The sequence below is a fragment of the Tiliqua scincoides genome, chromosome 1 (assembly GCF_035046505.1).
Source record: "Tiliqua scincoides isolate rTilSci1 chromosome 1, rTilSci1.hap2, whole genome shotgun sequence".
Taxonomy (NCBI): domain Eukaryota; kingdom Metazoa; phylum Chordata; class Lepidosauria; order Squamata; family Scincidae; genus Tiliqua; species Tiliqua scincoides.
This window is the reverse complement of record NC_089821.1, coordinates 182,400,863-182,418,395: the sequence shown is the minus strand read 5'-3', so window position 1 is coordinate 182,418,395 and position 17,533 is coordinate 182,400,863. Positions and strand designations below refer to the sequence as shown.

At 45.3% G+C, this 17,533-nt stretch overlaps 1 protein-coding gene across 1 annotated transcript in view; it reads left to right on the top strand.

The window, feature by feature from the left end:
* Positions 1-2,196: 2,196 nt before the first annotated feature.
* ME1 (malic enzyme 1) overlaps positions 2,197-17,533 on the top strand; it is a 144,211-nt gene continuing 128,874 nt past the window's right edge. Inside the window, exon 1 of the mRNA XM_066612481.1 lies at positions 2,197-2,414. Coding sequence (XP_066468578.1) covers positions 2,331-2,414 — 84 coding nt within the window. The 5' untranslated portion in view covers positions 2,197-2,330. The remainder of the gene's footprint in view (positions 2,415-17,533) is intronic.

The following is a 17,533-nucleotide window of genomic DNA, read 5'->3' as shown; positions in this document are numbered from 1 at the left end:
TAGCAAGGAGGCAGATAGTGAAAGAAAAGGTACCACGGTGTGCTAGAATGATACCTGTAGAACTGCACAAGGCAGTATGACTGAACATCCAGAGTAAGTAGTGAAGGAATGCATTTTCCCATACTCACTGAAAAGGGTGTAATGTCATTTATAGTAGGAAAAGCACACCTTGTGAACAGTGGTAACAAGCATGAACAGAATTCCTGAGTGATAATAAAGCATATTAAAATCCACATTATCTGAAGGTCAGGAAAAGTCACCTCCTTACAATGCAATGTTATGTCTACTCAGAAGTAAATCTCATTTAATTCAATGGGACTTACTCCTAGGAAAGTGTGTATAGATTTGTGGCCTTAATGGCTGCATGCCAGCCTGCTGTTACAGACATTGGAGCAGGATGAGTGAAAAAAGGTGATAAGCAACCACAGGCCATTTTTTCCTGGGGAATGCTGCAACTGCTGAATGTATCCATGTCAATCTGCTACCAAAGCAGGGTGGGTAGGTGGAAAGGGTCACTCATGTAGTTCTCCTCAGGCCAAATTGTGTTTCAAAGCCTCACCTCACCACACCCCAATCTCTCTCTGCACCTGTGGTGCAAGTAAACTTGGAAGCCTTTTATTCCTCATCTTACAGTAATTAGGTCATGCACTTTGGTTACTAAATGGTGCTTTATGCATGCTCAAAGCACTCTCTTGACTGAGCTATGGCTCAAAAAGCTCCAACACTGTGTGTAGACCAGTGTTTCTCAACATTTGTCCTCTGCCATACCACTTCACATGGTCCACCTATTAGAAGTACCACCAGAAGTAACTGGCAATGTTATTGCCACTTACTTCCAGATTAAGAACATAAGAAAAGCTCTGCTGGATCAGGCCCAATGCTCATCTAGTCTAGCTTCCTGTATCTCACAATGGCCCACCAGATGCTTCAGAGAGCACACAAGACCACAAGATACTTGCATCTCACTGCCACACCCCTGCACCTGGTATTCTATCTACCCTCTTTGGGAGGACAGATGCAACAGGACAAACACCAGTAAGAGGCTCAAGGTGTTAGGCAGGGCTTTTTTGAGCATGTGGAAAGAATGCACTGCAGCACTGTCTGCCAAGCCTTCTACAGCTACTTATTGCATTGCCAGTCTCCCTGCCAGGTGGTGGGGGTCTGGGGGTACCAGACACCACCTCAAGTACCACCAGCAGTATCACTGGTTGAAAAACACTGGTGTAGATTAAAATTCCAAAACTCTTTTAAATCACATACTGTATTTCTTAAGTCTGCATTCCCCACTGGTTAAACCTCTCAGCCCAGGGAAGCCATGCTAGTTTGGTCATCTCTATAAGCCTTTTAGAGTCAATTAGCACAGCTCAGATGGGCCAGGCAGAACAATGTGATCCTGTTCTGAACCTACACCTGGGACTACCTACTTGAATACTCCCTGGCAGAAGTACAGCTAGACATGCAGGTTTTGTTCACATCTTTTTTTTTTTTTTTGTGACTCATGCAGGTTTGACCAGATACAATGGACCAGATCAGGGTGACCAGATACAATGGAGGACAGAGTACCTATACCTTTAAACACTCTGTAGAAGAGGGAATTTGGGCATGTTGAGCTGCATCTGCCAAAATTCCCTCTTCAATACAGTGGTTTATAGGCACTCTGTCCTCCATTGAATCTGGTCACCTTGATTTGTGTGTTGTCCCAACACACAAAACACACTCTTGTGTGTTTGTGTGCTGGGACTCTTGTGTGACACTATTCCAACACACAATCTTCCCTTGTTCCCTGTTGGGGAGACGGGGAGGGGATGCCTTGCCACTTGATTGGGTGGTGAATGTACACACTGTACTAGAGTGGATCCCTCTCAGTTGTAAGGATGAAGACTGGTAAATGAGCACCTGGAGTGGCTCCATCAAAGCCTATGCACGTCTACCCAGAAGCAAGCCCCATTCCAGTCAATGGGACTCACTCCCAGGAAAGTGCGGACAGGGCGGCAGCCTCAGAGCCCAAGCCCCCGCCTGCCCACACAGAAGCCTGCCCCATGCCAGTCAGTGGGGCTCACTCCCGGGGAAGTGCGGACGGGATGGCTGCCTCGTTCAGCCCCAGAGCACCGCCTCACTCACTCCCCCACACCCGCCTCGCGGCTCCTCCGGAGTGACTCAGCGGCTCTGCGCCCTGCTGACCCTGCGAGGAGGCGCCTTGTCAGGGCGCTTCTTCTTCTCCTCCTTCCTCCCCCCCCGCAGTGTCCTCCCAAGAGGCGGCCGCGGAGGAGCAACAGGCGCCGAGCAGCACCCGGCGTCACCGGCTCACTAGAACCATCCGCCCCCCAACGATGGAAGCCGCCGCCAGCGACCAGCCGCCCGCGCTGGCCACGAAGAAGGGCTACGACGTGCTCCGCTACCCGCACCTCAACAAGGTAGTCGGGAGAGGCACGAAGCGCGGGCCGGGCGGGCGGGCGGGACGGGGAGGCGCAGCGCCCTTGCAGCGGGCGGCTGACGTCCCCGAAAGAGGCTTCGCGCGGCACGCAGGCAGACCCCGTCAGGGTCGGTGGGTGTCCGCGCAGGAGGTCGCGGCCCCGAGGCTGCCCTCAGGAGGCTCCTTCTCCAGCAGCGGCCGGGCGCACGCGCAGCTCTCCCTCCCGTTACTGAGCCGGTGGCCTTTTCGGCCCCGCCTCGCCTCGCCCCGCCCGCGCTCGCCCTTTCCTCAGCTGGGCGAGAGCAGGAGAACCGCCCGACTTTCCCGCTGGCTGAAACCGAAGCGCCGCCTGACAGCCGCGGCCTCGGCAGGTCTACTCAGAAGTAAGCCCCATTGTAGTCAATGGGGCTTCCTCCCAGGACAGTGTGGATAGGATGGCAGCCTAACAGCCCCATCCTAGGCATGTCTACTCAGAAGTAAGTTCCATTAGAGTCCATGGGGCTTACTCCCAGGAAAGTGTGGATAGGATTGGGCTGTCAGGCTACAATCCTATCCGCACTTACCTGGGAGTAAGCCCCGTTGACTGTAGTGAGACTTGCATCTGAGTAGATGTGCAGGATTGGACTCTGAGCTCTTCAATCTTGTACTCCAGTGATTCTCTCGATCAGTAGTTATGGGTACCACCAGAGGTACTTGTGGTGGTGTCTGGTGGTTACTCGCTGGATCCCTGGTCTTCCCCTGTCAGGAATCCAGCACAACAAACAGTGGCAGGAGGCTTTAAAGCATGGCCCCCCCCACTCAAAAAGCCCCCCCCATCCACCCTGAGCCTCTTACTGGGGTTTCTCTCATCGCATCTGGCCTCCCAACCCAGAAGTAACTGGTAATGATGCCTTCACCAGTTACTTCTGGTGGTACTTTGAATACGTGGACTATGTAAAGTGGTATGATGGAGGACAAATGTTGAGAAACACTGCTGTATTCTCGTACCTGGGAGTAAGTCGCATTAATCAGTGGGCCTTCCTTCTGAGAATTCATTTTCTCTGTTGATCAGGTACCAGCATCTCCTTTTCAGTCCCATCCCCCCAACTTTTTGTTATCTCTCTTCTCTCGCTCCCCATTTGAACCGCAGCAAATAAACTTGAATAAGAAACAGTAGACAGGAAAGGAAAAACACAGGGTTGACAACCCTGAGTAGAAAGAACCCGATCCATTCTGCTCATGTGTCTGTGACGGGCTTGTCACAACTATGCTGTTCAAACTATGAAACTATGTTATTTCACTTCACAATCTACTTCCATCTCTTGACAGCATTCTCCATAGTTGGCTCAGTTTCTCCAGCCTGTCAGATATGAATGGTCACAGTTTGCTGAAGTCAGCAGGTGAAGCTTTTTCATTACATGGACCACCTAATGCTGTTGAGATAACATCAGTTTCAGCCTGCAATGAAGGGACAGTTGCCTGCAGACAGACTAGTTGAAAAGTTAGCAGTGAAAGAGTTAGGAGGGATTAAACTGCTCATCCTGAGTAGCCTTGACCTGACCTGCTGCTCAGCTCTTGGAGCTTTTGACCATTGCGTGATCTTTTCATGGCGAGCAATAGTTTGGCTTTGTTCTTGGCAGCAAAATCGGATGTTTCCAGAAAAATCAGTGGATGCATCTCTCATGATAGAGACATGCCACTGCATTATCAGAGGGCAAACTACTGTATTTAATGAGGTGCACACTTAAAAGCTATGCTATTTCTACAATCTGCTTCCATCTAAACAGCATTCTCCATAGTCCTCTCAGTTTCCCCAGCCTGTCAGATATGAATGGTCATAGTTGTCGGGTAAGGCTCCAAAGGAAATATAAATGTAAATAGAAAAGTGTTTTAAAAGAGATTGAAGAAAGCATCAGATGGGGTGGAAGGCAGCATGGGTTTCTTAAAGGTATATCTTGTTAGGCTTATCCGAGAGCTATTTTTTAAAAAGTGGTTTTTTTTTAATGAGAAAAGAGCCTATTTAGGGGTTTCATTGAATGTCTGAAACCAGACTACATAGGCTGTTATTATTCAAACAGGAAAAGTTTGACAGTACAGTATTGTGTGTGCTGCAAATATGGATAAAGAAACACGATAACCTTCAGGCTTAATAGAACTGTGAAGTAGAGTAGCTTTGGGTCTTTTAATTTGATATTTTCACCATGAGCTCAGGTGCAGTTTTTAACAGGAAAGGTGCAGTTTTTAACCATGTGCAGCTTTTAACAGGAAAGGTGGGCTATAAGTTTGCCCATTAAATAAATAAATAAATAAATAAATAAATAAATAAAATAGAATTGAGTTGATGAAGTTTATGAATGATGCCAAGTTAGGAGGATGAACTGTATACCGTTATAAACTAGAATCACAGAGATGAAATTCAGTACCACTCAGGAGATTTTCTTGACTTAAAAAAAAAAAGTGCAATAAATTCCTAGATCTCACTCAGTATTTTCTATTAGACTGCACTATTTTGTTGTTAGGGAAGCAGATTTTATCACTCTGCCTTGTCTCTTACCACAAGCATGTAAGTGTTGTGTGGAAGGAATGTGGTTGTGCAATTCAGCAATGACCATAATATCACTGGGGGTTAATGATGTTATGTCTGTGCCATTTAGTAAACCTTTTCCTCTTTTCTATTTTATTTATCCGGGGGGGGGGGGGTTTGCACACTAATTATGTAGAGGCAGAAAGATAACTCCCCTTGCAGGAAGGTTTAACCAACCCTTAGTGCAAGCCATGGATATTGTACCATGGATACTGGAATAGATCTGGTGCTGTCCTGGAGCCATAGATAAAATTGGATTTTATTGTTGTCTAGTAAAGTACTAAGTGTAAGAAGGTATGTCTGAGACAAGTAGTTACAATTTTGATTATTTTCTGTGAACTCATTTGCTGTCCCCCACTCCAAAAACAAAAAACCATCTGATTGACTTTAATACAAGTCCAAGCTGCTGTTGTGATGCACTGTGAAGAGGGCAGACTTAATTCTTGGATGTGTTATGTGAAGTACATATAGGATGTATCAGGCTTTGGGGAATTTTGCAAAGTCGTGATGGGCCTCTGGAATATGTCTCCAATTTTGGTTGTATTCAAGAATGATTAGTTTAATTGAAACAGCTGCAAAAACAGAACCTTTTTTTAGTGGAATGGAGGACTTGTAAGAAGAGATACAAAATGGGTTGATCTTTTTAGGTTAAGGACTAACCTGGGTGACTTACTCTTTGGTGACTCACCTTAGGTGTCTGAGAGAAGATATGATAGTACAGCAGGGATGGAAAGGTCCAGTGCGTCTTGAGTCTAAAGTCACTGCCCCCCTATGACTCAACAAAAAACGAGGGCACTTTCCGAGTCACCCTTTTGCGACTCAATAGGACTCGAGTTGAGTTGCCCCCTTTAAAAATCCAGCTGTGGGAAAAACAGGGCTGCTGCTGGGATGTGTGCGTGTGTGTTGGAGTTCTCCTTTAATGTTTCCCTGATGCCCCGCCCCATCTGTAAACAAGGTAGGAGGGGGTGGGAGGGACTGTGTGAGAGCCAGGACAGAAGTGGCAAGAGGGAGGAGTGTCACTTGCAGCAGCTATGAGGCTTATCAGGACAACCCAATCCTTGGCAGGTCTACTCAGAAGTCGTCCTACTTCAGACAGTCATTCAATGAGGCTTCCTCCACCCAAGTAACAGTGGAGCCAAAAGGAGCCATGTGTTCGGAAAGCATGATCTCTACGAACCACCTCCCCCACGTTTCCCTGTCTCCTCTCCCTCCCTGGGCTTCTCCAGCCAGTCGTGGGGCAAGAACCTCCTTGGCACCTCCTTCTGCTGTCCCTCAGCCTAGGAAAATATCAAGATGCCCATCCTTTGTCCAGTGATTGGACATTGGTTCCTTCCTTGCTATCAGAGAGGGGCAAAGAACTGGCTCATGCCTCCTCTCCTCCTTCTCACGCACCAGCAAAATATTAACCTTTGCACAAGCAATGCACCAGCAAAATATTAACCCTTTCCCTGCTTTGTGGCTGGAACCTCCCTGCTGCTCATCCATTCTAAATGATGGCCCCACAAGGATTTTCGTGCAGTGAAAACAATAAGCAGGCACACCCAGAAACAGGCAGACTCAAGTCTGCACACTTGGGGATGAGTGCCAAGTCAGGGGGCCTGACACAAGTGTTTTTCTGAGTCTTCCATGCACGCCTCTCACGAGTCCACGAGTCAGTGAAAAACATGCATTTTTGCGACTCGAACCCAAGTCATCTGAATTGCTTTCCCAACCCTGGAGTACAGTACTCTACAAATTATCCGAGTAGAAAGAGGGAACCTGTTTAACTTGAGCTGACCACTAATCTTTTCAATGGTGGAGCTACTGTGGAAGTATACTCATATTGTGTTGTTCACAAGAACAACCTTCTCATCAGTTCTGAGTTCAGGAAATACCAGTTCTGTCTGTTTGCTGCAGAAACTGGCTGTGCATACAGCATATTGGTTGGCACTTGTACCAACATGAAGCCACCTCCTCCATACTCCCTCAAGCAGTATTTCAACTCTTTAAACATTGATTATTTTTTTAAAGATGCCAAATGAGCACTTAATTGAATTAACATGCATGCTGTACTTTGTTTTAGGAAGAAGTGGCAAAGTCTGTTTTAGAGTATGTTTATGTGCCCCTTAGATAGACCTTTAGGGTGCAATTCCATCTTGCGCTGCAACAGGCAAGCCAAGAGGCTTGTGCTGTATCCAGTGCAGGATGGGGGCCATAAGCGGCTCAGCCAGAGGCAAGGAGAAACATTTCCCTTACCTCCGGGTAAGGGTTGCTGGTCCTATGGGTCTCCTCAGACTTGCGCCACCTCTTGAGGTGGCACAAATCTGAGGAGAGCCGAGTGGCTTGAAGCCGCTCCGTTCTCCCAGAGAATAGGGGTTGGGATCTGGCATAACTGCCAGATTCCAGCCCCGCCTCCCGCTCCCCCCCAGGCTGCCCACTGCCCACCTTCCTCCTTCCCCCGCCTACCTTTCCTCCTTGCCCACCCAGAGGAAGCCGGCACGGAGGCTTGCGTCTGCTTCCATAGGCCAGTGCTTCTCTGAGCACCAGCCCTGCTTCCTCCTGAGGAGATGCAAACACACTCAGACACAGGCAGACTCGAGTCTGTGTGTGGGGGGATTCATTTCCAAGTCAGTGGCCTCGGAATCGAGTCAGTGCCAGAGTCATTGACATACCTGACTCAAGTGTACCCAAGTCAGCAAAAAGCATGTGTTTTTGCGACTTGGACTCGAGTTCCCATCCCTGCTTGGGTCATATCAGTTAGATAACAAAACAAACATTAACTCTAATGATTCTAAAGTATCTAGGAACCTTGGCTGCCCTTTAGTACTGGGTGGTGCTAAGATGCTTCTCAGAGAGGTTTTGCTGAACAAGTATGAAATTTTTTGAGATAGCAGTTACTTTTTCTCATTTTGATGCATAGGCATTTTTGTATCTCATTGAGGCAGAGATCAGTTTAAAGGTGGCTGCCTTCCTTCTACTGCTGTTGATTTTAAGTACTGTATGTTGACTCTTTAAAGGGTTTTGTTTGTTTATATGAGATGCACGAACGCACTTACAAATACACACAGTTTGATAAATTGCTGTAGGTTACTGAAATTCTATGAAGACAGCATCAGGCTTTGTGGGCTCTAGGAATCTGTGAATAGTTGTCTCCCAAAACATCTAGGATTTCTTTATAGTATCTTCAGCATCTGGCAAAGCTGCTGCTCTCCAGGCAAGGGATGCCTTGTCATTTACCTCTCTTTCACGCTGGTTAAGGGCCCAATCCTATCCAGTTTTTCAGTGCTGGTGCAGTTGTGCAAGTGGGGTGGATGCTGAATCCTATAGTGGAGGGGCAGTCACTGGGGCCTTCTCAAGGTATGGGAACATTTGTTTCCTTACCATGGGGCTGTACTGTGGCTATACGGGAGCTGAAAAATTGGATAAGATTGGGCCCTAAGTGTGTTGAAAATTGGCAAAAATAACTTAGGAGAATAAAACCTTAAAGGAGCATAAAGCTTTAAAGTAATTGAACAGCTGTCCTAGGTTGAACTTGGAGATGGATAGGAAGAGTATGGTCAGCAGACCTCTTTTAAATCTGGGACAGGAACAATATCAGATCTAGATAGAAATCAGTATGTATACTGAATGTTCTGTAGGATGGGACCCAATCTACTTATTCTTTTAGTAAAATTCTTTCTACGTGCAAAATCTAAATTTTAGATATACTGGCTTAATGCATCTATAGATAGGAAGTCAACCTGTTTATCAGTAACCTTTTATAGTTGAACACATTCAAGGCCAACTTTATTTCCTTGTGGTAACAACAGGAAAGCACAGTACTATTGCTTTAAAAAAATGCAGTTGATGCAGTACTGTAGCTTCCTGTTTTCCTTGGAAACGTAGTGCATATGCTGCCTATTTTTTGTCTTTCTTGAAAATCTGCTGTTGACACTTGTCTTACCTTGGAAATCCACACTGCCATAGGGAGAAACTGCACAGTTTATTTTCACTTCTAACATACATGGAAAAAAGGGTAAAGATAAGGGAAGCAAAATGTTCAAGTTCTCCAAGTTCATATGTGGTTTTTTCAAACTTTATTTTCATTTTTCAAACAAATATATAGCCAAAATCACATCAAATCTACATAAATTAAATATCTATAAACTAACACCAAAGTGTGTACCAAAACACAAAACAGAACCACCCAAATGGAAAACAGAAAAAAAAGGTTGTGTACTTTTAATCAAGGTGTTACTTATCCTCACACACCAAATTTTATATTGTTAAATGGCTGCCAAATATTTTCAAATACATCCAATAATTGCCATCGATAGGCCATTCACTCAAAAGTCAACAGGTTCAACACCTGCCTTATGAGAAAAGGCTACAGTGTTTGGGGCTCTTCAATCTAGTAAAGAGGCACCTGAAGGGAGACATGATTGGGACGTACAAAATTGTGCAGGGGATGGATAGAATGGATAGAGAGATGCTCTTTTCTCTCTCACAGAACACCAGAACCAGGGGACATCCACGAAAATTGAGTGTTGGGAGAGTTAGAACAGACAAGAGAAAATATTTCTTTACTCAGCATGTAATTGCTCTGTGGAAATTCTTGGAAGTAGTGATGGCATCTTGGCTAGATGCCTTTAAGAGGTGATTGGACAAATTTCTGGAGGAAAAGTTTAATCACGGGTTACAAGTCATGGTAAGTAGGTGCATGCTCCTGGTTTTAGAGGTAGGCTACCTTAGATTGCTGGATGCAAGGGAAGGCATCAGGTTACAGGTTGTGTCTTGTTGTCTTGTCTTGAAGCATTTGGTGGGCCACTGTGAGATATAGGAAACTGGACTAGATGGGCCTTGGCCTGATCCAGCGGGGCTCTTCTTATGTTCTTAATAAGTCTTCTTTCCATTGATTTATTGTGGGTTGGTATTTATCCTTTTAATGTTGTAATATCAATCTTTTAGCTATCATAAGGTCATATAGAGTCTGTTGCCATTTATTCACCTTCCAGACTGCGGGTATATAATTTAATCTCACATATGTATGTGTAAATTTCAATGATTGTTGTAACACAGTATACTCCAAGTTGACGTGTTCTGTAATAATGACTCTGTTGAGGGTCATCTTCCTTACCTCTGTTAAAGATCATATTCAGTGGGAAGCTATTGCTTCTGTTTTGGCTCTTACTTTTGGCTGCTTTTGGTGTTTGTCTTGACCCAGTGGAATGAAACCTCACTCAGAAGAGGAGGCTCCATAAATCTTCAGTACTGCAGTACTCATTGTAACTTGTAACTGAGAACAAAGTTACAAAGTCTGAGTCAGATAACCCAGTTATAATCTTTGCTGGAACATGCAGGCCAACTGACTTGTACTGTATCCAGAGCAGGTTAGGAGATGGCTGGAGGTCAATGGGGTATTTTCCACCTTACCCTGAGTAAAGCCCCACCCTCCCCTATGGGGCTACTCAGATCTGCACCAGTGAAATTGCTGGAGCAAATCCGAGCAGCCTGTGTAAGGCTATTTGGGCCAGTGACGGGAGTTAGGATTTGGCAGCTGATCCCACCCACCTCGCAGGCCTGATCTGCTTCCCATTCCACCCTCCCCCACCCAAAACGCCCCTCTCTGCCTCTGTTTCACCCTCCTGCCACCCTCCCCCCCCCTTGCAGGCCTCCCCAGGTGTGAACTTATCCCATTGGAGGTAGGATCTGGCCTCCTTGAGCCAGCATAGGCTTTACAACATGTTCATGATATTTGGAAGCTGGTGCAGGGGGCCTGTGCCTGCTCAGTGAGTGCTCTGGGTTATGCTCTAAAGCATGGGTGTCCAAACTTTTTGGCAGGAGGGCCACATCATCTCCCTGACACGGTGTTGCAGGGCCAGGGAAAAAAAGAATTAATTTACATTTAAAATTTGAATAAATTTACCAAAGTTTACATAAATGAATATATTAAAGATGAACTTATATGAACAAATGAAGGTCTTGCAATAGCTCAAGGCCGCTAAAAGGCCTTGCACAAAGCAAGGCTGGCCTTTCCTTTGCTGCTGCTGCTGCATCACAGATGTGAAACAGCAAGCAGTGGAGGAAGCCCTTGTCCCACATCTCACAAGAGAGATGAAACAGTCACGCTCACGCTGAGAGCAGTTGCGTTGGGCCAGTGCGGGCTCCAACAAATCTCCAGAGGGCCAGAGGCTCATTGGAGATTGGGGTCTCCCTGAGGGCCGCATTGAGAGGCCTCGAGGGCCGCATGTGGCCCCAGGGCCAGGGTTTGAGCACCCCTGCTCTAAAGCAGAGGTGCCCAAACCCTGGCCCGGGGGCCACTTGCTGCCCTTAGGGACTCACAGTCTGACCCACGGGGAGCCCCTAGTCTCCAGTGAGTATCTGGCCCTTCAGAGACTTGCTGGAGCCCATGTTGGCCTGACGCAACTGCTCTCAGCGTGAAGATGACTGTTTGTCCTCTTGCATGAGCTGTGGGACAAGGATTTCCTCCACTGCTTGATATTTCACGTCTGTGATGCAGCAGTGGCAATGAAGAAAAGGTCAGCCTTGCTTTGTGCAAGAACTTTTATAGGCCTTGAGCTATTGCAAGACCTTCATTCATTCATACAAGTTCCTAATATATTCATTTATGTAAATTTATTTAAATTTGAAATGAAAATTTATTCTGCCCTCGACACAGTGTCAGAGAGATGATGTGGCCCTCCTGCCAAAAAGTTTGGACACCCCTGCTCTAAAGCATACAGAATGTAACTGTGTTGAAATTTAAGGATTCTGTTTTATTTATCCATAGTCCGGCTTGGTTTGGGCATAAGACCAAACCATATTTGACACTACGTGAACCAGACTAGCTTGTTCTCTTCTTCCCTCGTGGACTACAGTTCCCTCCCTCCCTGATTTGTGCCTCACCATTGCTTTTTCTTATATCCAGATTAGCAAACTTTGCTGGCCTTGAAAACTAGGATCAGACCTTGGTTCATAATCCTGTCTTTTGCTTTTTGTCATGCTGTCTGCTAACCCCACTGTGTTAGGGTTTTTTTCAACACTCTCCTAATCGTTGGTCTCCAGTTCCCCGACTTTTATTTTAACGTAGCCCTTTCAAGCCAGCTACTGTCAGTATAGTCAATTTTTATATCACAAAAGGGGGCTGGACTTGATAGCAACTGAATCCGTTCCAACTGTATGATTCTTTAAACCTCCCAATCCAGCTATTCTCGGTCAACCCATGTGAGGCAAGAAGGCACCTGGAACATGTTAAAGTTGGAGCAGCTTAGCTTTGCCTGTGATGCCTTTTGAGGATTCCCAAATGACTAAAATGTTGAATGATTGCATTAGGTTGGAAAAAAAATTCCTGCCAATTTTGAGATAATATACAACATATTCTAAATGGCAATTGTTCACTTAAAAAAAATTATTTTGCAGATTGTACCAGTGCTGTTAAAGTGGAGATGAAAGTCTTTGTAGTTGAAAATATCTTTTTAGTTTTGATTAAGAAGTTTCAAAGTTGTTTGGTTGATTTATTTTTTCTTTTAAGAGTATGTAGTTTAAAAACAGATGCTTTCAGAGAGAAGTTCAACAGAAAGTTCTAGACAGTGATTAGATTTTTTGACAAAAAGTCAAAAGCCACACAAAAACAGACAAAAATTGCTCTTTGAAGCAACTTGTACTGCATTGCTCAGATCCACTGTATGTTTGAATAGGGTAAGTTTGTTAATGTAAGGAACTTCTAGCTTCTGCAAATATGTTTTTTTTAAGCTAGTCAATCTCTCTACTCATTCCTTTCACTTTAAAATGTTGTTTACTCTATTCAGCACCTATATACCACTTGCCTAGAGGTCAAGTTTTGCCCTGTTACTATTCGCTGAAGTGGCTGGTTGGCAACCTTCAGTCTCGAAAGACTATGGTATAAGCCTACAGCACCCAGTATTCCCAGGCTATCTCCCATCCAAGTACTAACCAGGCGTGAACCTGCTTAGCTACCGAGATTAGACAGGATTGGGCATGTGCAGGGTAACAGTTGCTACACTGTAGTGGCTAGACTGGTAAAATCAAGATTTAAATTGCTGTTCAGCTAGAAAGCTCAATGGATGATCTGGGACCAGGGCATTTTTTGACTAACCTTCTAATATTGTAGTGATGATAAAATGAGGCTCTGTGTATGACAACCCTGAGCTCTGTGGAGGAAGAATAGGATATGCTGGGTTGTATTCTAACTTTGCATGGAGTTCTCCATTATCATTGGTAGATCCTTCTGCCTGTGGAAGAAGATTTGTGCCAGTGCAAAGCATCTCTCCACAAGCTTAAGGAATGCTGTGATGAGGCGTTGTGTGTGAAGTTCCAAGTTCTGAAGACATATCAACTCATATTTCTGCTCAAAATGTAGTGGCGTATTTCAGCCTGTGAAGTCACTGCAGTCAGCAGTGAATCATAGGATACAGAGATGGGGGGGGCAGAAGTCCTGGTGGTGATGGTGCCTCCTGTTTTCCCCCTGATCTGCTCCTCTGCCAGAGCCCAAACCAATAGACTCTGCTACCACCATGATGTCAGTCAGTGAGAGAGAGAGAGAGAGAGAGAGAGAGAGAGAGAGAGAGAGAGAGTCCTCATAACCTTCCTACCTGATCTGATTCTTAAGGTCTTTTGCCCAGTTTGGGCTGATGTGCCAACTGTGTCCTTGGCTGAGAATGTCAGACTTGACCATGGTGATCCATGCACAAGTTACAGTGAGATTTGTTTGCTGGGTCAAAATGGTGAATAAAGCTTCTAGGAGCAGCAGTCTGCTGAGCTGGGGGTGGGTGGGACTGGGTTGAGAAGCAGGACACGCGGGGGTGGAGAAAAAAGGAGTAATTTTACTTTCTAGTAATTTTTGTTGAAAGCAACAGAAATCGAACAAAAAAGGTAGCCAAAGGAATAGAAGTGAAGGCTCTTATAGGAATTGTAGTTTGTATGAAGACTTCTGCTATGGAAGTGCCTCACTGTATGCCTCATGAAACCTACAACTCCCATAAGCACCTTTATCTCCCTTCCTGTTTGGAGAAGAAGCTAAAATGGCTCCTTTTGCTGCTGCGTCAGAACACTTTCTGGTAAGTTGTTTTCAAAGAATTTCATACGCCCCTAAGTTTCACCTCTTGACTTATCCGAGGCCCATAGAAAATTCCATGAAAGTTAAGATGTATTGGGACATTATTTTGCTTTTAGACTTGCCTGTAATCACTTGCTTGCACTTTTGCCAAGATCCACACTTGAGCTTTGCCAACACCTAGTAGAATAGGTAGTGGGGGTCATCCACCCAGGTGCCTGCCATAAGGTGGTGCTAAGGGGGTGCTAGCATTGCATACATGTTTTGTGCCCCACTGACTGGCATGACAATCTTAGCAACGAGAAGAGAGGGGAGCTGCCAATGTTGCTCACCTGTTTTGTGTGCCCACTTGTGACAGCTCAAAGGCATGATGCCAGCATTTCAAAACACACTGCCACCACAAGGCTCTAGTGGCTGGTGCGGAAATACAGCACCAGTCCATTAAAAGCCAACCCAGGAAGCAAGTGAGGTACACTGAAAGCTGTTTTTTTAATTGTGCGAGGCAGAGCTGTTTACAGCCTGGTTCTTGCATGGATGGCGCACGCCGTGCCACACTGGAATCCATCTGACTGGAAGTCTTATGACTACCTTGGCATCCCTAATCGTCTTCTGATTTGGTCATGTAGACTTGGATACCCAATTGGTTGGCACATGCCAATCCCAGCAGGTGGGTTGTCAGAACCAGAAGATGAAGATGAGGAGTACAGAAAACGACACTTGCCTCTAACTCTTACTGCTGCCATGTATTCTCACTGGAATAGCTCATTTCCTATCTTATACCACCTAATCAGTTTGGAACTGCAAATACTTACTGCATCAGAGAGCAAATTATAATATGCCAAATCCACACAGGTGTTGGGTACAATATTAAGATACCATTAGTGGTCTTATTGTGAGATTACGTTTTGGGTCTAAGAAGAGTACTGAGCTCTTTGTTACTGCATGTAGACATTCAGTTATGCAATAGGGCAGCAACACAAAGCTAGTGGTACATGTCAGTTATGGAATAACTTCCACCTCACCAGGAGGTACGGTATATAGCCAAATCACAGTTAGCTGGCATGATCTTTTTTGTTCCAGTAATCAGAAATGAGAATGGAAAATCTCTTCAGTGATGTTGGGTTCAAGACAAAGTTGAATTTTTCTCTATCCATTATCCAGGAAGGAGAAAACTCTGCCAGGAAACCTGCAAAAGATACACTCTTTATCCTGACGATTGGAAAAAGGAAAAGGGAATAAAAATCATTTGGGAATAAAAGAATCCAGAAGGACAGGACAGGAAACCTAGAACCATTCATTTTTCCATCTATTCAGGGATGGGGATCAAAGTGGCATTTTGGAGACAGATTGAAAATGAACAGATTTAATGAACAATACATGTTGCTGTTTATTGTATCTTTTATTCTGGCTAGTGCAAATTTGTTTATATTTCCTTATTTGGGAATATCCTGAAGTCATAAACAGCACTTATATTTTCCCAGGTTTGAATGCGAGTATCCCTTTTTCAGATGGCACACTCTCAGTCTTTGAACATGTGGAGGAGAGGATGACTTCATACTTGATGGCCGTACCACTGGCAATCCTGGCCCCTGTACACCCCGGGGCCAGGACATCAAGGTCCTGCCAAGTGCTGGCCTCTGCCTCCGTCTGGGGGTCTTAGGAAAACCAGGGAGGCAGCACTCTGCCTCCCTGACCCTTCTGGCCTCTGGAAGACTGAAACTAGCTACTTCTGCTTTTTGGCCAAAACTGGAAATAGCAATTTTTGACCTTCTGAAGGCCTTAGAAGGCCTTCAGAGGATTGGGGAAGAGGTGTGTGGCCTCCCCAATCTCTGAAGTTCCCTGAATGGGGATGGGTGACTGGAACATAGCTCCAATTGGGTTTGGAGAGCTACAGATGACTCATCTCGCGGGTTTGGAACGTGTGGATTTTCAAATCTGTGAGTACCGAATTAGTGGATAGTGAGGGCTGCCTGTACTTCTCAAGAATTGCTGATAGAGGCCTTTTGATCGAGTTCATGTATTCCAGGATCCCACAAATACATGGTGTTGAAAGAGTTGAGTTTTCCTTGCATGATTCAATCTTAACCATATAGGTTTCTGGAACCCATGAGTTTTAGTATTTTGAGATCTGCACAAGAGATATCAACTAATTTCAGAAGGTTCTGTTAATTTCATCAACTAATTTTATATAGACAAGAAAAAAAGAATGTATTTTACAGATGGAAAAGTTCAATCTACAGGATGAGACCTGGAACTTTGGTGAGGCTTTTAATATATGCTCAGTATTTGTGCCTTAATGACTGAAGGCATACTGGGTGAATGCTGTTAAGTAAGGTTTTAATCTGGTCTGAAAGAATGAACAACAAATCCAATTAGTACTTCTTTCAAATTAGAAATGCTGCATGATAACAAATCTTCCTAGATTTATTCTGTTTGCTTATATTTTTCTGTCAGTCTAGATTGGTAATTTTATCTCTTTAAAATATCAGAAAGCAAATTGATTTTTGTCAAAATTGTCCTTTTTTTGGTTGATAGGTATTTATTAAGGTGAAGATACTGTAGTTATTCTGAAATAAGCAATAAATGGCGTGGTGTTAAATTGTATGGGAGACTCAGGTTCACTGTGCAGATACAATGTTAACTATGGTCAAGATGTATTTTTATTTTTCACATTTTTATACCACCCTTCTTCCAAGGAGCTTAGGGTGGTTTAGGAGAATAGTTCCTGCCTTTTGTCTTTACAACAACCCTACTAGGTAGTTGAGGCTGAGAGACAGTGACTGGCCCAAGGTCACCCAGGAAGCTTCATGACCATAGTTGGTTATGCTATCCCTGTTTTACAGCCCAATCCTGACCTGCCCTGGTGCGGGGCTGCAGCAGCACTGAAAATGGCTGCACTGAATCCTGTATGCTCTGGGCAGCCGCTGGTGGCTCCTTGGGAGAAGAGGACTTTCATCCCCTTCCCCTGGGTAAAGTGAGCAGCCCCGCAATGGAGCTACTCAATTCTCTGCTGACCCAAAGGTCGGTGGAGAATCAAGAGCCTCCATGTCGGGCTCACCGCCCAACACGGAGGTTCTGGATTCAGTGGAGCAAAGCTCCACCGGTTCCACTTCCCTCACTCCCTCTCTCCCTGGAATGCCTCCTACCTGCCCTCTCCCTGCCCTCCGCCCCCCTCCCCGGAATGCCTCCTCCCTGCCCCCATCCCCCACTTACCCGTTGCTTGGCTGTCCACATGACCGCCAAGCAGCGGAGCTCCAGCAGCCAGCCAACGCTAGCCCAGCGCCAGCCAATGCTGGGCTAGCACCAGCACTTGCCTGGCGGTAGGGCCTGCAAACGTTCCTTATGGCATGTTTGCAACAGTGTGTGTTGGCAGTAAGCCGGCGCACATTTTTCAGGATTGGGCAGTTAAATTCCAGATGTGTAGTGAAATCACGGTTTGGGTTGTTGAGGTAAGCTTTACCCCCAGAGTGCGTCTATAAGGAGATTGTAGATAGGTAATGTTGGCAGTTTGCACGTGGAAAGGCTG